Source organism: Rhamphochromis longiceps, linkage group LG6, assembly GCF_057381845.1.
Source record: "Rhamphochromis longiceps isolate RC_006_pf linkage group LG6, R_longiceps_female_GT1.1, whole genome shotgun sequence".
NCBI classification, from domain to species: Eukaryota; Metazoa; Chordata; class Actinopteri; order Cichliformes; family Cichlidae; genus Rhamphochromis; species Rhamphochromis longiceps.
The window spans coordinates 23,745,282-23,767,523 of NC_140562.1; the positions used below are offsets into that span (position 1 = coordinate 23,745,282).

Genomic DNA, 22,242 nt, shown 5'->3' on the forward strand with positions numbered 1-22,242 from the left:
TATTTAACCAACTCAAAAAACTACAGGCAGATGTTGTCCTTTTACAAGAGACCCACAGACCTCTTAGAGGTTCGAACGAACTTAAAACACCTGAGTTTCCTAATGTGTTCTCAGCTTGTTATAATTCTAGACAAAGGGGAGTAGCAATTTTAATACATAAAAATATTAATTTCACAGTACTCGATACAGTTATAGATCCAGAGGGCAGATTCTTAATCATTAAACTATCTATACGTGATAAAAAGCTATGTATTGCAAGTGTATATGGTCCAAATGTTGATGATCCCTCATTCTTTCACGGTTTTTTCAGTGCACTCTCTGAACACTTAGATGGCACACTTGTTCTTGGAGGCGACCTCAACCTTGGACTAAATGAAGACATGGATAGGCTCAATACAGCGGGAACTCAGCGTAATTGGCAGTCCACAAATATAATCAAACAGTATATGAGCGACTTTGGTCTTTGCGATGCATGGCGCTCCCTTCACCCCACCAGTAAGGAATATACTTTTTTCTCACATGTCCATCACTCCTACTCTCGTCTGGATTATTTTTTGGTCAGCAGCTCACTGCTGAACGACATTTCAGACACTGAGATTCACCCTATAGCTGTCAGCGATCATGGTCCTGTATCTTTAACACTAATGCACAAGAATAATACTACGCCAAGAAAAAACTGGAGATTTAATATATCACTACTTAAAGATGAAGACTTTATTAAATATTTTAAAAAAGAGTGGACTTCATATTTGGACTATAATGACACTCCCGAAACATCAGCTTCTGTTCTATGGGAAGCAGGGAAAGCTGTGATGAGAGGTAAAATAATTTCTTTCTCATCACATAAAAAGAAAAAAGAAAACAAAAATATTCAGGAATTAGAAAAAAACATCAAATCACTAGAAGAAGCCTACGCGTCCCACCAAGATCAGGAAACATTGAACAAAATACGCAAAACAAAACTAGAATTAAATGAGATAATTGATAAAAAAACAAAATTCTTAGTACAAAGACTACGCCTACAAAATTATGAACATGGTAATAAATCCGGTCAATTTCTAGCAAACCAGCTAAAAATAAATAAATAAAAAACAACTATATGTGCTGTTCAAGATTCATCTGGGAACACAATATATGAACCGATACAAATAAACAACATTTTCAGGGATTTCTATAAAACGTTGTATTCACCACAAATAAACCCATCTAAAAAAGAAATTGATCAGTTTTTGGACAACATAACTCTTCCAAAATTATTGGACACTCGAGCAATGGCACTGGATTCACCACTGACACCAGGTGAACTCCAGGAAGCTCTGATAAGTATGCCCAATAATAAGGCTCCAGGTCCAGACGGCTTTCCTGCAGAATTCTACAAAGAATTCTGGTCGATTCTAGCACCAGTTTTCTACAGAACGTTGTTGGAAATTAAAGAAAAGGGCAGACTTCCATCAAATATGAATTCTGCAAACATTAATCTCCTGCTAAAACCAGGCAAAGACCCTGTATATCCCTCAAGCTATCGTCCAATATCCCTTATAAATGTAGACCTTAAAATAATCTGCAAAGCTCTCTCAAAGAGACTGGAGAAAATAACCCCCCTCTTAATTCATCCTGACCAAACTGGTTTCATAAAAGGTAGGCACTCATCAACAAATACACGTAGTTTACTTAATTTGATAGACTACTCATACAGTAAAAACCTAGAAACTACAATATTCTCTTTAGATGCAGAAAAAGCATTCGACAGAGTTAACTGGAAATTTCTATTTGCAACTTTACACAAATTTGGTTTTGGATCCTCTTTCATAAACTGGTTAAAAATATTATATAATTCCCCAACAGCTTGTGTTAGAACAAATGACCAGACATCCTCCAGCTTCTGTCTCTTGAGGGGCACCAGGCAGGGATGCCCACTCTCCCCTTCACTGTTTGCGATTTTTATTGAACCACTAGCAGCAGCAATTAGACAGAATTCAGTAATTAAGGGCATAAAATGCAAGAACGTGGAACATAAAATCAGCCTTTATGCGGATGATGTGTTACTCTTTCTCCAAAATTCACAAACCAATATCTCTGGGGTGATTGAATTGATAAACTCTTTTGCAAGAGTATCAGATTACTCAATTAACTGGTCAAAATCTACAGTTCTACCGATTAATTGCTCCCTCCAGAATTCCTCTTCTACACCACTGCAATCGGGAAATATAAAATATTTAGGTATTAATGTTTCTCCCAAGCTTGCAGATCTAACTAAATTAAACCATATCCCACTTTTAAAGAAGGTAGAAGATGATCTGGCTAGATGGAAATGTCTACCCATATCACTCATGGGAAGGGTTGCTGCTATAAAAATGATGGTCTTACCAAAAATAAATTATTTATTCTCAATGATCCCAACTAAACCGCCACAAGATTGGTTCAGATCTCTAGATTCATGTATGTCCAAATTCCTTTGGAAAAATAAACCCCCACGTATAAGCTTAAAAACACTACAAAAGACCAAGGATAAAGGAGGACTAGAACTGCCTAACTTTCAGCACTACTTCTTAGCCAACAGGCTTCAGTTTATCTCAGGATGGCTAAAACACACCCTCTTAGATGAACCTTGGCTAGATGTAGAACAAGCACTCTGCAATAATCTAGAGATCTCAGACCTACCATTTATCAACTCAAACATCCAACTACATGAATGCTTTAAAAGCATCAACATCAGCGCTTCTCTGACAGCATGGTGGGAGTTTCTAAAATTGACAGCGTCTTCATTAATCCCATGCAAACGTACACCTATCTGGAACAACCCTGACATATTACAAAACAATAATATGATAAACTTTTCAGATTGGAGTGGTAAAGGAATCAAATATTTAGAACATATACTAGAAGGAACAGAATTTATTTCATTTGACAGACTAGTTACACAATATGGGATCAACAAGAAAAGATTTTTAGAATATCAACAAATTAAATCCATAGTAAAAAAGAAATTTAAACCGGGTCAAGTTGAACTACAAACACCACCAAGTGTGGTTCAATTTCTTACTCTTAAAACCCCCAAATTACTATCCAAAATATACAGAATGCTTTCTAAAACAGATGAATCAATATCACTTCCTATTGCAAAATGGGAAGCGGATTTATCAGTTAACTTAGACCTAAACTTCTGGTCTCAGATTTGCTTAAAAACCTTTCATCTAATTAGAAATCCCAGTCTTCAATTAATTCAATACAAAATATTACATAGAGTGCACTATACAGGTCATCGGACGTTCAAGATGGGCTTTACGTCTACCAACAACTGCTCACACTGCCAAACCAATTCACCGGACAATTATATCCACGCTCTTTGGTTCTGTCCACCAGTTCAGAAGTTTTGGCGCGAGATATGTGAAGACTTATCGAAGTGTCTGAAATGTAACATTCCAACTTCCCCCTTAGTGTGTTTGTTGGGCAGCTTAGATAATGTCACTTCAGAAAAGAATATCGCCCATATGGTTTTCACTGCCCTATGCATGACCAGGATCCTTTTCTAAGTAGCTGACAGCTGGTAACTGTGCAGGGGCGGATCTAGCAAAGTTTTGTCGGGGCCAGGTAGGGCATTAACAGGGAAAGGGGGGCACAAAGAAATATTTTTCTTTGTTATGTCATTTAAAAACTTTGAATAAATAATTATCTGAATCTTACAACAAAACTGGCCATCTGATTAAATGTATAGAAATCCATTATTGTATATAGTAACTAATAAGTCTAATATACACCCTAGTAAGCTATAGTATTTTTTCCTTTGGGAAGGTACCATCTGTGCAGTCTGCAATTCTGTTGAAGAAAGATGTTGAATCTATTTAATTATTGTAGAAAAATAATTGATTTCTGTGCATTTGTTTTACACTTGCATTAAATTAAAGTTGATTACATCGATTAAGGGCGGGGGGTGGGGGGTGGTTCCCTAATGTTTTTGCTGGGAGTTGGCAACCCTATTAGTTAGGTAGGTAAGTACTTTAAAATACCAGAATAGGGAGGATGGTGTAGGTTAAAATTTATTAGATTGATCTGTGTTGCTGAACTATAAAATGTTTTGGGTGGAGTGTATTCTTTGCATACAGGTATAACAGAATAGCTTCAGTCTCATTTTTTAAAACTTGAGTATGAACTTATACAAAATGCAGCAAGATATTTATAAAAAACAATTTTATTGATTACAAAATATGCTATATCGGATTCATATTGGTATCGGCAGATATCCAAATTTATGATATCGGAATCGGTATCGGACATTAAAAAGTGGTATCGTGCCATCTCTAGTAATTTTAAAAGCTACATAATGTGCATGCAAAATATGAATTTGCAAGGCAGTTATTATATGTATTTTACTATAATTTTCTAAATATTTTAAAAAGTAGAGAGTACAGTTTTATGTATTGGCCTGTTATAAAATTGCATGATGGATAAATCCTTGATTAAAATGGTATGCCAACACACCACAAGCCCCAAATCCATGATTATATTATTTATTTATTATTATAAAAACAAAGTAAACACTTGGGATAATATCACCTCGATAATTTTCACACAAAAATCAGCTGCATGTAGCATTATGTCATTATAAACATAAAGCAATCTATAAAACAAAATCTATCATCCTGAAGTGTTCAGGCTAGTCATAGTGCTAGAGTTCATAGAGGGAAATGAGAGGCTGCACAAGAGCATGTCATCATCTTCGCAGCATTAACTCCCTGTCATCCTCATCTGGCACCATCAGATTATCCACTGAGAAATGAGCATCATCTCCTACACTCTGGAAGAAACGCTCCTCACTTTCGCAGCTCTGAGTGCCATTCACACAGTCCCTGGCTTTCAGTTGTTTCAGCTCGGTGCTGTCGCTGGCATTGCTGTCCTCTGTACTCATGCTGGTGTCACTGCTGTCGCTGCTGTCTTTGGTCTCGTTGCTCTCGTTGCTCTCACTGCTCTCGCTGCTGGAGCTGTCTTTGCTTTCATTGCTGTCATTGGTGGCAGTTGTGGTTTCTATGCTGTCACTGGTGCTGTCACTGCTGTCTGTGGGGTTCACCAGCAGGTTTGTGTCGGGCAGCTCATTGCTGTCCTCTGCGCTAAGGGCTTTCACTGTATTTGTAAACACTCGCACCCAGCTCTAAAGCGGTGAATAAAGAGAGCACTGTGTTAACTAACTGTAACCTCTACTTAAGCAGGTTAAATGAAATAATTTGATAACGTAAAAGATTTATTGCACCTTTCTGACATTCTCTTCACTGCCCATACTATCATCTTTGGTGTCAAGCATGGAGTCCATCTGTGGAACAGAGGTGAAGAAACAGTGTAATTCTGTACTACACATAATACACTAAGTAAAAGAAGTTGTTTTACTTCATCTTACCTCATCCGACTGACTGTCACTCTCTTCTGAAGTCTGTTTGTGGAAATGAAACCCATTTAAGGATGCAAATATCAGATTTATTCCAGGTTTATTCATTTGTATCATCTGATATCCAAGGTTACACCCAGAAATCCTAACAATTTGCTAATGCTTTAAAGATTATGAAATGGAAATAGCAACCTTGTTGAAGGATAACAGTAAAATATTACACGGATTGCTAATAGGACCCACCGTGTCCTCTGATGTGTCCTCTGAAGTGTCCTCTGAAGTGTCCTCTGAAGTGTCCTCTGATGTGTCCTCCAATGTGTTGTCTGTGGATTCTAATGATTCTGACTCTGAGCTCTGTATATAAAAAAAAACAGAGACATTTTCAGTAAACAGAAAAATGATTTTGATCTGTGTGTTAGGATGAAGGTTTTCTGAAGACATTTCAGAACCAAAATAACTCACCTGATTTGAGGTGTTTTCCTCTGTGCTCTGCAACACAGACAGGAACAAAGAGTCATGTGGATGAAACTCAGCAATCAAATGTGATGGAAAGAGTCAGGAAAAATAACCATTTACTCATTACTGAAATAAATGTACACATTACCTGAAGCTCTGAGGTGTCATTTTCAGACGATTGTGAAACAGACACACTTTCAGTCTGGGTAAACAAAACAAAGTAAGCACAGAGAAAAATGTATTTTAATTATATGCTTTAACTGCCGCATCAACAATCATCATTCATTTAGATTTCATTCTTGTCAACCCTTGCTTGGGCAAGCTATTACTGCCGGAATGGAAGCAGACATAAAGTATAGTAAACAATAGTTTCTGAAATGGGAATCATCTTGAGGTCTAGAGAGACTTCCAGTACCCACGCCCATTGTTAGCTTTTCCTGCTGACTGTCTTCAAGGAATTCAGCTTTACTGCAGGCAGACTATATAGTTTAGTAGTTTATGTATAGTTCCTGAAATATACTCAAACGTACAGAAGCTCAAATATATGAAAAGAAAATCATTGCCAAATTTAAACTTGCTAATTTAAACATCTATAAATAAAAACAAAACTTGAAATTTTAAATTATTAAGTTAAACTTTGAATTATTATGGAATTATTTGCTTTCTTTTTTCTCTCTCTTTCCTAGTACCAGAAACAAGGTCTAATACAACTGTGATTTAGCATTTGGGAAAAAATATTAAAAAATGATTTGTGTTTTGAAAATGCTACTTACTGAGTTTGATGCAACCTCGCTTGATACTGAAACAACAGTGTGTAAAATCTGTCAGAATGAAAATGGAACAGATGGTTATTTAATGGACACTTTATTATTATTATTATTATTATTATTATTATTATTATTATTATTATTATTATTATTATTATTATTATTATTTCTAAAAATACATATGGTTATGACATGCTTTAGTTCCATGTCACCTGTTATTTTACTAATAGCAAGTAATATTATGCTTATTTGTACCTAGTATTATTATTATTTTTGTTGTAACTGTGTCCTTGAACCCAGTAATACTTTCAAATAAACAAAAATACACAGCATGGAAGATGGGAGAATATTTCGTCTATCTGAAAGTTATGTAAAAAAAAAATTACGGTGAAAAAATCTTTCAAAATTGAGACCTTTTTAATAATTGATTTTTGTTTTCTGCTTTCATACTCACCGGGTTGGAAAAGACTGCTCCAATCAGGCAAAATGTAATGATGGGAACCTTCATTCTGTAAAAAAAAAAAAAAAAAAAAGTATGTAATTATTATTCTCATTAAGTTCAGTTCAGTGTAAGAGTAACTACTATGGTGCATTAGCAAAAGAAACTCCCCCCAAAATAGGGTCACATCCATTTGCTCTTGGGTTTAAACTTCTAGATGTTAAGTTACTACAAACCAAACTGACAATTCAAAACTTTCAAAGTTGTGATCACTAAAGTAAGAGTTGTGATCAAAAGTAATAATAATAATACTACATAATCATTTACTCTACCTCAGTTTCAGAGATAATAAAAAAAGATGCAGCTGGTGCTCCTCGTTTAGTCTATAAGGCAGCAAACAGGAGAATCCAGAGTCTGTCCTGAACCTCGAATGGAAGCTTGCAGTTGAAGTAAAATCACGATGTGTGGATATGCTGGAGGGAACTCCCAGGACTACTGTATATAAGTATTCTCATTTAAGGTGATTGCATCACTTCCTTCCGGATGTGTCTTTTTTGTCGTCATGCGAAGGTGTATTTGTTCCGGAGAGGGAGTTCAGAAAACACACAGTGGCGTGATGATGATTGTACACACACACACACACACACACACATAGATACTGTGTGCTCTTTTATCCAGTCACAAAATTTCCTACACCCCCTCTCACGTCTTTAGTGAAATATAATTTAGCTCGCTAAACTATAGGGTTTGTGGCCTGTTGAAAAAATAAACTCACCCACTCAGAGAGGAAAAGAGGGCTAGACAGTTTCATGCTTGTTTCCGGTGAAACTTTTTTTTCTTTTCCTTTTCCCCTCCTTCCCTTTCTATTTGGAATTTTGTTTTTGTCAGATGATGGATTACATGGAACAGGTTACAAGTAGTACAAGTGCGAGGGCTATAAAGTTTTCAATATAAGGTTGGTTTAAATTGAGAAAATTAAACACTGCCTTTTATAAAAACTTCACATAAATGGATTAACTTCAGATACACACACACGCCCACACATATACACGCACACTGTGACAAAGTACAATATTAATTCAGTCTATTAAAACAAAAACAAACCATATTTTGCCTTCACTGCTAAACGATGTTATTGGAAATTGTGTTTTTGGAACATTAAGCATGTACAGTATGTACAAGTAAAGGCTTCTATATATATTTCCATCCTGTGGTATATAATCGCTTCCTGGATATACTTATATGGCCAGGCCCAAAATAAGCTTACAGAATTCCTTGTTTAACCTCACTTTGGATTTCAGCTAAGCAAAAGAAACCTGTAATTAGACTGAATGTTCACCAGTCCAGCGCTCTCCACCAAAACCACAGGGTAGGAGTGGAGGAGGAGATGATTGATGCTTGTTGTGATACGCAGACAGTCAACAGTGTCTGCACGTTCACCTTAACGTTACTTAAGGTTTAATAATGTAATTATCTTTGTCAGACAGGCGTTGGATGCATCTGTGGTATTAATATTCTTAATGAAACTAGGCATTTGTCAGACTGGTGCATCACCAGTGTGATCCTTGAGACTGCGTGCAGTGTAATCATTTTCTTCTATTTTTTTTTTGCCTAAATATGTTTGAATTAGTTGCTAATTAAGGGAAAACAATACAAGTTAGTGATGAATAGTGAAATATGATTTTACTAAAAACAACACCATGATTGATGCCACATCGTGTATTTTTTTTACTCTGCATTGTATAAAATAAGATAGCATATTTCCATCAATGCCTTGTGGAATTGACTGATTGATTTACAACATTGTGTAATATAAATCAAAGCTTGTACTTCCCAGCTTTGATGAACAGTGTTACAAAGCAGTGTATTTTTTCAATCAAGAGGCTTGTGTTTAAAGCTGGTGTGTTGATTCTTTGAATATCAATCAATTAAGGTAAAACGGCAGTTTTTGAGCGATTTTGTCATGTCCTTGCTACTCTCATCATTTACCCTCATTATACTGCAGTTTCTTAGCCGCTTTAACACTAGGAAGGCCCAGAGCCCAGCCATTTGGCTTTTCTACCTTTAAAACCCGGAGAGCAGCCAAATGGCTGGTAGGCTTTTAGCTAAGCTTTAGCTTCAGGCAAGTGGAAGCTAAATTGGCTAGTCATTCATATGTAAATTGGGTTGTTACCTGGGAATTCTGGAGGGAGGGGAGTGGGGGTGTGTGGATGAGGGGGTGGGGGAGCTGCTAAAAGCGGTGAGCTTCCTTTTGTTTCATCTTGATGCATTCTCAATCATCCAGGGAAACAAATCTCCAAAAGTCACCAACTTGGAGTGTTTCAGTTTGCCATCTTAGGGAGAAATCAACACACATGGGTGTATGTCCTTTGTTGCTGAGATTTATTGATAAAAACAGTACAAAAAATCAACCATTTGTACACATTTTTACAAATAATTATAAAAAGTGAGTGAGTACATTTCAACATTTTCAGCAATCACTCACAATCCTGGCACTGCCATGGTATCTGTAGTCTGCATTTACCTTGGCTTGGCTTCCTGATCAATTGTCCACTACCAAAAGGAAGCCAAGCCCTGCCACCCTTTACAACAAAACAAGGTGTGATCACATTGATGCCACAATGGACGACTGATCAATGCTCCACTACCAAAAGGAAGCCAAGCCCTGCCACCCTTTACAACAAAACAAGGTGTGATCACATTGATGCCACAATGGACGACTGATCAATGCTCCACTACCAAAAGGAAGCCAAGCCCTGCCACCCTTTACAACAAAACAAGGTGTGATCACATTGATGCCACAATGGACGACTGATCAATGCTCCACTACCAAAAGGAAGCCAAGCCCTGCCACCCTTTACAACAAAACAAGGTGTGATCACATTGATGCCACAATGGACGACTGATCAATGCTCCACTACCAAAAGGAAGCCAAGCCCTGCCACCCTTTACAACAAAACAAGGTGTGATCACATTGATGCCACAATGGACGACTGATCAATGCTCCACTACCAAAAGGAAGCCAAGCCCTGCCACCCTTTACAACAAAACAAGGTGTGATCACAGGGCTTGGCTTCCTTTTGGTAGTGGACAATTGATCAGGAAGCCAAGCCAAGGTAAATGCAGACTACAGATACCATGGCAGTGCCAGGATTGTGAGTGATTGCTGAAAATGTTGAAATGTACTCACTCACTTTTTATAATTATTTGTAAAAATGTGTACAAATGGTTGATTTTTTGTACTGTTTTTATCAATAAATCTCAGCAACAAAGGACATACACCCATGTGTGTTGATTTCTCCCTAAGATGGCAAACTGAAACACTCCAAGTTGGTGACTTTTGGAGATTTGTTTCCCTGGATGATTGAGAATGCATCAAGATGAAACAAAAGGAAGCTCACCGCTTTTAGCAGCTCCCCCACCCCCTCATCCACACACCCCCACTCCCCTCCCTCCAGAATTCCCAGGTAACAACCCAATTTACATATGAATGACTAGCCAATTTAGCTTCCACTTGCCTGAAGCTAAAGCTTAGCTAAAAGCCTACCAGCCATTTGGCTGGTGGCGGGTTTTAAAGGTAGAAAGGTAGAAGCCTGGGCCTTCCTAGTGTTAAGAGTACAGACTTTAGTTTTTGTGACATCTAGTGGCCAAAAGTATGTATTGTTTCTGTCCTAAAACAATGTGGTCATTTTGGTTTGGACTGGGTTCATTCTGCCATAAACAACCTGCCCATAGTACTTTTTCAAATTTTCACAAACAACAGTAACCAGAAATTATGTTCATTATGACGCTTATCCATCCATTATCAGGGGTACATTTTTTGTTACACTTATACTTGTTTGTTAAATAATCCAATTGTTTCCACAGCATACCCAAAAGTGTGCAAAATCCATTCAATAGAAAGCACAATGAATGCTCCAATAATTGCTGAAATATTCAACTGAAAGTAAACATTTGATTTGATTTACATCTATATAAATAAAATTGAATTCATTATTTTTATAGCGGTGTAATACACAAAAATGTGTCAACGAAGAAATACTACACATCTGAACAAGCGTGTTTGTTTATTGCAGGGGTGGGGGATTCTAGGCCTCAAGGGCCGGTGTCCTGCAGGTTTTAGATATCACCCTGGGTCAAGACACCTGAATCAAATGATTAATTTATTACCAGGCCTCTGGAGAACTTTAAGACATGCTGAGGAGGTCATTTAGCCGTTTAAATCAGCTGTGTTGGATCAAGGACACATCTAAAACCTGCAGGTCATCGGCCCTCAAGGCCTGGAGTTCCCCACCCCTGGTTAATTGAGTCTATTCACCAGGGATTTGAGGTTTTCTGTCTAACTGATATGGAAATCTGAAGTTTGAGTTTGATAATGAGTTTTCTGTTGGCTGATGTCATCAAGGATGAATACAGCTGACAAACAAAGAAACATTACTGACAGGACACATATGAATATGAAGCCCTTCTCTCAGGATCAGCATCATGCCAAGCCCTGTACTGGTGCTGCTTTTCAGTAGATGATAAAATCATTGCAAAAACAGAGTCTGTACAATTCTAAAAAGCTTTAAAGTCAATATTTGGTTTGACCCTCTTTATTCCTCAAAAGAGCCTAAACTCTCTTAGACAACCTTTCTTGTCATTTCTTTAAGCAGTCTTTGGGAATAGTACTCCAGGCTTCATGAAGAACATTCAAAGCTCTTTATTTGATGTTGGCTGCCTTTTGTTCTGTTCTCTGTCAGGATGAGCTCACACTGCTTCAGTAATGTTGAGGTCTGGGTTCTGGGGAGAACAATCCATATGTCCAGTGTTCTACAGCATGTTTTTCTATACAGATATGCTTTTACTGCAGTAGTGCTTTTGGGATCATTTGCTGACAAATGAACCAGATTGTACTGGATGGTAGATCAAAAATCTGACAGCACTTTTCTGTGCTTGTAAATAAATAAATTTTTACAAGATCCCCAACACCACTGGCTGAAATGCTGCCCAAACCATAACAGAGTAGTGTTTAACAGATGGCTGTCGACTCTGTTGCCCACTCTCCTGAACTCCTCTATATATGCATGCAAATTATCTTCAGTAACAAAAATGAAACCTGTCAAAATCTGTTATGAACCCTGGAGCGTTCTTTTTTAAACTTATTTTCATTTTTTGGGAAACAGACACGCTATTTTTTTTTTTTGAAGTATATCGCCCAACAGAAGCTCAGTGTGGGAGTGGGATCCCTTTGTCCGCCTCTCTCTTTATCTCTGTTTCCCAAAGGCCCTCCCAAAGTTAGCAGTGGCATCCTAAACCCTGGAAAAAAAAACTGTATGTGTGTGTGTGTGTGTGTGTGTGTTGAATGCTTAGTTTGTGTGGACAGACTGTGCACTGTCTTGAATACAAAAGGACATCTTCACAGGTTCAGCACAGGCACGCTGCTGTTTTTGCGGGATACTTTTTCTTGCGACTGCCAGCCTCAGGTAAAATCCTAATTTCTGTGATACACAGAGTTTCATTTCTCATTTATTTTACCTTTATTTATACAGTTAGTTCTACTGAGGCTCAATGTCTTCTTTACAAGACAGACCCGTTTCAGACACACATATTGAAATTACAGCAATAAAAGAACCAATAAAATAGCTGGAATTAATAGTGCTTTGCAACTCCATTTATATATAGCAAAACAGTAATGTGCGTTTGACATTCATCTTGTTCACTAACTAGTTACTGCATTTAAACTATTGCTTGCTGTATGTGCGACTGCTGGCTTGATTACTTAGGGCCACAGCTTTATGCTGGTGAGCTATTGATGGCGATGCTTTGATACTTTTGCAGAAAGTGGTAGCACTATTTAATATGTGCTCCATATTTGGAAGTACTAATTTGGTGCATATAATTTAGAGAAATATCATATCTAAATGTTTTTATAATGTCTATTAATTTTTATTAAAGATGGAGCAATCATGTAATAGAGTAGTTATAATAGTGTCTTTGGTAACTTTTAAATAATTCAAAGTATAAAGACTAATTTATCGCTTTGGTGTGTACACCTTCTCCCCAGCATTACTTTCACATCTCAGAACTGTGCTGAGAGCTATTTTACCAGACAGACCCATTAATATCTTTGTCGTTGGGCTCCAGACACACAAAAAGTTTGTGGACTTAGTCAAATTTTTCCAGTCTGGTAGCTTCTGGTGTTTACTTTAGCTCCGAATGTGACTTTTGAGAGCGAGGTGCATATCAGAGGCCTGTAACCTTGGCGATAGTGGAGGCTGGGCCCACAGCTCTGCTCGTCATGAATGTGCTGGCAGCATACAGATGCATTCAGTTGTTTCCACTTTGAAAAATGTGCCAAGTTCACATCTTTGTTGTGAAAAAGCCAGAGTAGAATGTATTGATAGCTTATGAACAGCTTTTTAGCCTTTAGTGTAATATTTTTCTGAAATATTCAATTCTGTAGTGGTTTCAAAATCTAAAAACTTACATGTTATCCATTTTTAGACAATTTATCCAAGGTTTAAATGATTCACTTTGATCTTACAGGTATGAAGGCCTGCTTAGTATTCCTTTGCTTACTGGCAGCAACATTTGCTCTGTCTGTGAGTAGTAAAGATATTCTTCTTCATAAATCAATGAGTAAAAATGATCAAAGACAATATGATAATGTGTTCACCATACAATAAATATTACAGATGTTTCTTATTATCTTCAGGTGAAAAGTAAACCTCATGGAAAACATCATGGGTTGCATAAGAGTTTGCACACAACCAAAGAAAAGGTAGAGTAACATCTTCTTCATCTAGAGTTTTAAATTCTAATACTAAATGTATCGTGTCATTTTATACAGTCGATGAATATTTTTCCTTTTCTCCTGCTTCAGGATGCTATCACAGTGGAAGCCAATAAGCCAAAGATCTTACCCACTCTAGTCACATTTGAGGCCAGCAGCCAGGAGCAGGAAGACGAGGAACTGAGTTCCGAAGACAACGCTAACAAGGAAGATGGAGAGAGGGCTGAAAAGCGAGAGAAAAGCACTGCAGTTCTGTTGAGTGAAGAAGAACTGGTAGACCTCCTGACGAAAGAGGCTGAAGAGGAAGATGAAGCTGAAGTAAGAGAGCTGGAGGAGGAAGAAGTAGAAGCTGACAAAGCCAAGGTTGAGTCTAGCGAGGTGGTTGAGGTCGCTGAGGATCAGGAGAAGTTGGATGAGAATTCAGAGACAAAGAAACATTTGCTGGATGAGGAAGAAGTGAAAGAAGACAGTGTGGAGGATGTGATAGAGGAGAAGGTGCAGAAGATGACTCATTCAGAAAGGAAGGAAGAGCCTACTGAAGCACTGCTAGAGGAAGATGGCAGCACAGAATCAGTGATTCCAGTCAATCTGGACTATGCTGCTGATAGTAGCCTCCTACAACCTCTACAGACTGCGTCAGCTAACGACAAAACCCACTCTGATGACACCAAGCCTACTTCAAAAACAGACATCAGAGAGAAAGAAACCAGTGGGAAAGAAATGGCCAATATCGCTGATGACTATGAACCTGGCATGCAAAACACAGAGGCAGCACACAGCGAGGAGGTGTCTGATCAGACACAGGACAAAGATTCCTCAGACCAAGACGTAAGCGCCAAGAAAGAACCTGAAGCAAATGTGGATCATCCAGAACCAAAGGGCGATGCAGAGCTTGAATTGAGAGCCACTCTATCTGGAAAGGAGGAAGAGAAGAGTAAGAATGTGGGTGCAAGTCACACTAAGGCAAAAACGAGGAAGCAAAAGAAAAACCAAACGTCAAGGAAGCACTCTCCGGACAGGGAGGAAACACAACCCGGACAAGAAGAGGGCCGACAGGATCCTGAGTCTGAGAGCAGCAGCACTGACAATACAGACCAAAAGACAAAGAGGAGAAGGGCAGGAAAATGGGTAATGCTTATATTACCTATATTTTCTTTCGTTACAGTAGATTATCATTATTATTATTTTGGCCGTTCAGGCATCATTGGATAAAGATAGAAAGACAGGAAAGCAGGGAAAGAGAAAGAGAGGAAGACAAGTTTAGACTCAAACCCTCTTGGTGGCATTTTAAAATCAGCCCACAGTGAAAATGTTTTAAGAACTGATAGTTAAAATTAATCATTGAGTTTAAGCTGGAGTAATTTCCTTGGTAAGGAGGTAACAGAGGACATAATCTGCCCTGCACACTGCATCTACAAATCACCTGTGTATATCTTGAAGTGGTTAAAGGAGATACATCTCCCTGTCAGTGGGCTTTTTTTCATTTGTGAAACTGACCCAGCTAATTAGCCTGCTAGACATCAGTGCAGTGCAAGTAAAAAAAAGATTTCACTTGCAAGTTTAAGGCTTTTAAAGCTCTCTGCAAGTTTACGGCTAACCTTTGACAGCATTGGCAACATTTAGCAGCACTAATCAGCCCAAAGTTTACAAAAAAGCTGATATTGCAGTTTTCATTGGGGCAACTTGACCTTTGTTTTTTCTCTTTCTATAGTACCTTCACGTTATTACTAATATTATTAGTACTAGAAGGAGGAAAAGGAGAAGAATTTTATACATGCATGAGTCTGCCTTTACACGTCTTTTTGTACTTTCCCAGGGTCCTTTAGTTGGTGTGAATCCGGTGCAGATAAGAGCCGCAGCCGAACTGTACCCAAGGTCCAGGCCCTCTCTTGGCGGAGACATACAACTCCCAGAAACCCCTACTGGTTATTTTTTTTCTGTTGATTGTTTCTGTTGAAGGCTTCCTCCTTAGCCTTCTGTGACATGATTACTGGTATTTCTAGGTCCATTAATAATAAAGCCAGATACTTTCTGTAAGTTGACAGTTATGTAAGCAAAAGATGATATGATATTTTATCTTTATCATGATAAGATAAAGATAAAAGGAATTATCAACATCTCTAATTTAACACAAGACTAGAAATAAATGTAAATAATACAGGCTGGTGAAAGGCTCCACTTCAAGGAAGTTTAACATTGTTTTAAATTTAACGTTATCGTTCATATAACGTGTTATTCTTACAGTATAGAACTGCTGAGTGTCTGGTCAGCAGCAGCATTCACTATATACTGACTAATACACCATCCGAATAGTCTCACATGGGGAATCTGCTGACTGAATCATTTTGCTTAAACTTCCGCATGAATAGTGCCTCTCTGCTTCACAGTCACTACCAAAACACAGCTCTGCAGGCTTAAAGGTGAATAAGAGAGATCAAGTCGAATTTAATCGCTATACCAACTCTATACTAAAGGAATGTAGAGGATGATGTGAGCTTATTGTAGCGTACTGGGCTCTATTGCAAGACAAACTTTAAAACAAGCTAGGAAAATAAGTAATTTATCTCACTGTTTCTAGAAATCAGGTGAAATATGGGTCAGAGATCCAACCGGTGTTTGTGTTTTCTTAAAGATCCATGTGAAAACTTCCGCTGCAAACGTGGAAAAACATGCAAACTTGATGCGGACAATAAGCCAGGGTGTGTGTGTCAAGAACCGTCAGAGTGCCCTCCCAGTGTGAATGAGTTTGACTATGTAAGTATGTTGATGCCTATAAAAGAAATGTCACACTTACATATTGTTATTCATTTATGCTCATACGTTTTATGTGATGCTCTGTGGTTGTGACACACTTGTCTGCAGCAGCCTTGTGAAGCTTTCATATTGTTTATTGAGGAGAAAAAGGAAAAAGTACAGATGTCATTGTGGGCATTTTGACTTAATTGAAAGACAAAGCAGAGAACACTTTTGTTTTAATATTAGCTCTAACTACCCTGCCTGTTATGGTGAGCCAGCAGGTATTCTTTTCATATTATTTGACCCAGATTGCTTTTTGTGAGAAGGTCAAGGGTCTGATAGTAGGCTGAAGGTGAGCTGTAAGCCACAAATATGGAATTTTATCTTTGTATTGTGTCTTCCTTTCCTCACAAGTCCTGCCTGCATAAACTCTTCGAGGACAGTGGCTAAAAGTTGATCTTCTCTCTTCATTTATTTAAACACTTTTGTTTTTGTTTAGGTTTGTGGGACAGACAACAAAACGTATGACACATCATGTGAACTCTTTGCTACTAAATGCAACTTAGAGGGCACTAAGAAAGGACACAGACTTCACCTAGACTACACTGGGCCATGCAAATGTGAGACTGTATTTAAACACTGTACAAACTGTATAATTTAGTATGGTGAAGAAAGAACTAATTAAAACATCTGATGCTTTTTTTCTGTCCTCTCTGTCTCAGTGATACCTCCATGTGTGGACAATGAGCGGGTGCAGTTTCCTCTACGAATGAGAGATTGGCTCAAAAACGTGCTGCTCCAGCTCTACGAACATGACTCCATAACTCCTGGCTTCCTCACTCCTAAACAGCGTTTCAGAGTAAGGCTTACTACTCCAACAGCTCTTTACAACTACTGTGTTTAAGTGACTGAAACCAGCCAAAGTGTGGTCTCCTGTATTCTTCAGGTGAAGAAAATCTTTGAGAGTGAGAGGCGCCTTCATGCAGGCAATCACTCTGTTGAGCTTCTCGCACAGGACTTTGAGAAGAACTATAACATGTACATCTACCCAGTACACTGGCAGTTTGCTCAGCTGGACCAGCACCCATCTGATAGGTACATTTTTATACACTGGTTTTGCATATAGTATCTTCTTTAAAAAAAAGCTAGCTAGTTAGGGGAGTTATTGGTTATAGAACAATATGGAAAGATATATATGTCACAGATGACTGACAGACTGTAAAAAACACATCCTTAATCACAAAGTGATAAGAAGACGCTTCTTTTGGCTGCTCCCTTTTCACACGGGGTCCCCACAGATAGCACCACTTGATTTGGCAGCTTTTTCCACCAGATACCCTTCCTGTTTCAACACCAAAGGGTATTTGCGCCTCTTCATGGTCTCTAACCAGAGACCTTGAACATGTCAGGTGAATGTGTAAACCCCTACTCCAGGGGTCGGCAACCCTGGGAAGGGTTAACTGATGGCACGACCATAGCTGGACTGGCCAGCGTTTGTTTTCATTCAAAGGCTTTATGGCTTTTCCTATAATACCTGGTGGGCCGGTCTCTAGTCAAAATGCCCGGGCTGTTTTTTTGTCCCAGTCCAGCCCTGGGCACGACACGCAGTGAATTAATCTGAGAAGGTGCATTAAAAAATTAATGGCCAGGCCAGTGGTGCACATCACAAATTAGCTTGCATAGACACATTAGTTGTACTGCTTCTTAATGACGGTATCTTAGCTAACAACCCCAACTACCAGATTCAACTTGTAATTGGCTAAAAATCACTTAGCCTACTGATGAGAGGGACGTTGCTAGCGGTTAGTTTTTTCAAGCGATGTTGAAATTTCCACATTCCGAAAATTCAAATGCTTCAGGAGCTGCAGCAACTGTTAATATAGAGCGTTATTAAATTTATTGCTAATGCAATTATATGGCACATTGACTTCTGAGGAAAAATTGAATAGGCAAAAATAACTGTAACAAGTAAGCAAAAGCAAATCAAAAGTATTCATATAGCACCTGTCTTGATAAGAATAGCAAAGTGCTTCACAAGAACAATCAACAAACAAAAACCCAACTATTAAAACACATTTTAAAAGCAAGCTTATAAAAATATGTTGTGAGCTGCTCTTTAAAGGTTTCATGCACAGATCTCAAATGTAGTGGTGTCCTTTAGTTTTCAGTCCAGAACAAGGACCAACAAATGATTTTTGGTCTAAAGGCTTCAATGACCTGTAACAACAATAACAATAACTAGTATGTTAGGAAAACACGTAGTCATCCTGCGCACTCTGTTTACTCACAGTGATCAAAAACATTTCTTTTTCCTCTACAGGTTTTTGTCCCACTCAGAGCTGGCCCCTCTCAGGGTCCCCCTGGTGCCAATGGAGCACTGCACCTCTCGCTTCTTTCAGGAGTGCGATGCTGACAAAGACAAACTGGTATCATTTAAGGAGTGGATCACCTGTTTTGATATCAGGAATGGTGAGAGGTTCATCGTTTCTTATATTTGTGAGAAACCTTCCCATAAATGATGTAGTACGTTCATGGTCAAGGCCTATATAATTGCATAGATAGTAGAGGTTTCAGAAATGTGATGCTCCAATCTGAATATATCTTCCAAGATTTAAGATGAAAACCCAGCATCTTGCTCTAAAATATGTTCAGAATTTGATGTTTTCTGGTACTGTTAGTTGATCATTTAAATGCAAACTCTAACTCTTTGTAACTTGTCTCTCTGCAGAGGACATGGATGCCAACCTGCTTTTCTGAGTGTTGTAGCTTGAACATCTGGCTGTTGAAGTTCTGTCTATTCAAAATGATACAGTACACGCTCTGACAAGTACAGATGAAACAAACCCATGTTACCTCCCGCTATAAACAAAGCTTTGTGTAAGGCTAAGCATGGACATTTAAATCACTGATCTGTAATTTAGACTGAGCTGCTAGAACCGTCTATTAGAAGAAAGAAGTAGTTATTTTTTTGCTGGCTGTGTTCAAAATCTTTACTACAATGCATTCCAAACTGGGGCAAAGTTATTGCAGCTTGATGGTAGAAAAAACATTGTGCAGTACACAGTGCCAGGTAGTACCACAATTAGTAGCAGACAATTGCAGATTCCTGTTTGATACTAGCAAATGTAAAATAGCACCTGTATTGGCTAACTTAGTAGCAAATGTGTACATGTTTGTCCTCATATATTATGTTTCCTTACACTGCTAACTAAAGGCAATAAACAGCAAAGAAATTCACAATTTCAGAATATTTCAGTAAACTCTGTTGCTTATTGATGTTTGTGCTGAAATAAAGTCTCCTACAAAAAGACTCTGGTAAATATCATTTCATGTTCTGATATCTTTTCTTCATTCCTTTTCTTTTTTGCGTGTGTTTGTGTTACTTCATGAGATGAATAGCTCTTCAACAATGGTTTTTAAGAATGCAAGTCACTGGTAGATGATTTTGGTTTGCCGCTTGATCCTAAATAATGGCCTGCTGTAAGGCGACAAAGCAAAAAATAACCTGCTGCTTGGTCATGATGATTACGGCATCTCGTTTTTATGAGATAAAGCATTCTGATTGGACCTTTTCTGGTGATCGCCGAGTCTGACGCCTTCTATATAAGTAAAGAAAGAAGCGGCGCTTCACCTGCTGATCATCTGCTGCTTGCACTGAGCTAAAACATGTACTGCATGCTGTGGGTTATCTTTCAGAGCCTGGCCCTCGTGGTGGAGAGTGGTGTGTCTTCAGGGAGTGCTGAGGCACTTGCCAATAGGGGAGTGAAGAACAATGGAGGACCAGGAGCTGCCAACGGTGCAAACGCTGGGGCTCAAAATGGGGTTCCACTGACTGGTCAGCCCTTTGTGGCACAAGTAGTCCAAGTTGGTAATACTTTGTTTATCCAGCCACTTGGGAACCCTGTAGGTCAGGCTCCACCACAACAACTAATTCCAGTTGCAGTTCTCCCACAAGGTGGAGCTTTTCTCATGGGCCAGGCAGGAGGAGCCACCATGAATCTGCAAGGGCCAGGGACGCAGCAAGCTGGAGGTGGGCTGTTTGCAGTGCTGCCACAGAGAAATGTCGGCGGAGGGCCTCAGAGTGTCATGTTGACCCCTGGCCAAGTGCAGCTGATGTCAGCAGTCGGGCAAAATAACCCACAACCCTTGGGCGGTGTTGTTGGTGCTGCAAAGCCGAGCGGCAAGCTGAGGTTTCGACGGTCAGTCGCAGCTCGCCTCAGGAGGACGCAGTCTCCGGTGATGAAGACTACGCCAGCTGAAGATGAGGAAGAATGCTCTGGGGTAGATACTGAGGAGAAGCAAGTGGAATGAGATGAAGCATTTTTCACAGATTCATTGCTAAACACTGATTGTGGTTCTCCTTAATACCTGTTGACACTTTACTGTTGTAGATCACTGTAACTAATGACCAATAAATGATTGAACTCCTATTGCACAAAACAAATCTGTCAAGTCTGTCTTGAACAAAACACTGAATAAATTCAGCAGGGTCATGGGTGTGCCTCCATCTGATGGCTGTTATTTTCATATAAGAGGCTGATAAAAATACACACAGCCTTCTGTTTACAATACACAGCTTCAAGCTACTTCCAGATGGTCTCTCTTGAACATTTGAAAACTATAAATCCGTCACATCAGCATGAAATTCCTGGCACAGCTTGTTTTCTTTTGGAAAAAAAAAAAACAGTACCTAAAATAATATAAATCAGATGAACAACTGCATTTGCATTAGAGAGAACCTTTTGTCCTTTAAAACTGAAAACAGAAAAAAATAGTTTCTTAATTGTAACTGCATGACAGTGTGTAATTAGCTCCAGACCAAACTTCCACAGAGGGTGTTTACCTGGTCTGCTGTCAGCTGCAGAGTCAGCAAAAGGAAAAACATTCCCAGACGGCTTTGGTATATGACAGAGTAACCATCCAACCAAACAGTAATGTATGTGATGGCTCTGAACATGTGCTCGTGAAACAAGCTATAGGCTTTCTGTTTTCATTTTCTTGTTAAATTTCAGAATTTTATTAATGATTAACTGATTTCCCGAGGGTCACTGTGAGTGAGTGTGTACATTGGTTGAGAGTGTGGCGTGTGGGTGGGCAAATAAAAAGTTTGTCACTGTTATAAAGTCATCACAAATTACAGTAAGGCACCCAGCCATGTCTGAGGCACTTATTTTAACTTTTAATTATAAAACAGCAGCAGGCAACATGCCATTTATACCTCTAGACATGAATCAAATCACAAGATGCCATTTATGCCCGGGTGTTTTCACAAACATCTTCTCATAAACAGTCTGCATGCAGCTTGACACAGTAAAGGTGAAATGTTCGATTAACCTTCCTGCCTTCTTGGGACCTTTTTGTGCCACTGCTATGTGTTAAATGGCTGCCATTTCCACTGTGTTCAGTGGAATATAACCAAACTTGCCACAGGATAGTTTTTACCTGTCAATGTTAATATTCCAGTGTGAATTCCTTAAATCAGCCTAAAATGGCTGAGCAGCAGAAATCCCCACACCCATCACCCTGGGGACCATTTTCTGCCCATTGACTTCCATTATAAACGCTATTTTTCAACCCCAAATTATCATCATATGATTTTATTTTTTCTTCTTTTCTTGGATGTCAATGAAGACTCAGGGCCTTGAAGTTTTAATTTTTAAATTGCAAAAAAAATGCAAAAAAATAATGGCAG

At 38.7% G+C, this 22,242-nt stretch overlaps 2 protein-coding genes across 2 annotated transcripts; one reads left to right on the forward strand and one right to left on the reverse strand.

Moving 5' to 3' along the window:
• Positions 1–4,508: 4,508 nt before the first annotated feature.
• Positions 4,509–7,492, reverse strand: scpp1 (secretory calcium-binding phosphoprotein 1). Its single transcript, XM_085408570.1, has 9 exons — positions 7,372–7,492; positions 7,055–7,109; positions 6,607–6,654; positions 5,982–6,035; positions 5,840–5,866; positions 5,621–5,731; positions 5,390–5,422; positions 5,246–5,305; positions 4,509–5,146 (listed from the first exon to the last, which is right to left on the reverse strand). The coding sequence occupies exons 2-9, from the start codon at positions 7,106–7,108 to the stop codon at positions 4,712–4,714; spliced, it is 822 nt and encodes a 273-aa protein (XP_085264696.1). The 5' UTR covers position 7,109; positions 7,372–7,492; the 3' UTR covers positions 4,509–4,711.
• Positions 7,493–12,383: 4,891 nt separating this feature from the next.
• On the forward strand, positions 12,384–19,770 carry LOC146668016 (uncharacterized). The gene is made up of 11 exons (XM_085408571.1): positions 12,384–12,504; positions 13,568–13,623; positions 13,737–13,802; positions 13,905–14,942; positions 15,631–15,739; positions 16,447–16,568; positions 17,050–17,170; positions 17,273–17,409; positions 17,497–17,645; positions 18,871–19,019; positions 19,279–19,770. Exons 1-11 carry the CDS (start codon positions 12,384–12,386, stop codon positions 19,305–19,307), a joined length of 2,097 nt encoding a protein of 698 aa, XP_085264697.1. The 3' UTR covers positions 19,308–19,770.
• Positions 19,771–22,242: the final 2,472 nt, after the last annotated feature.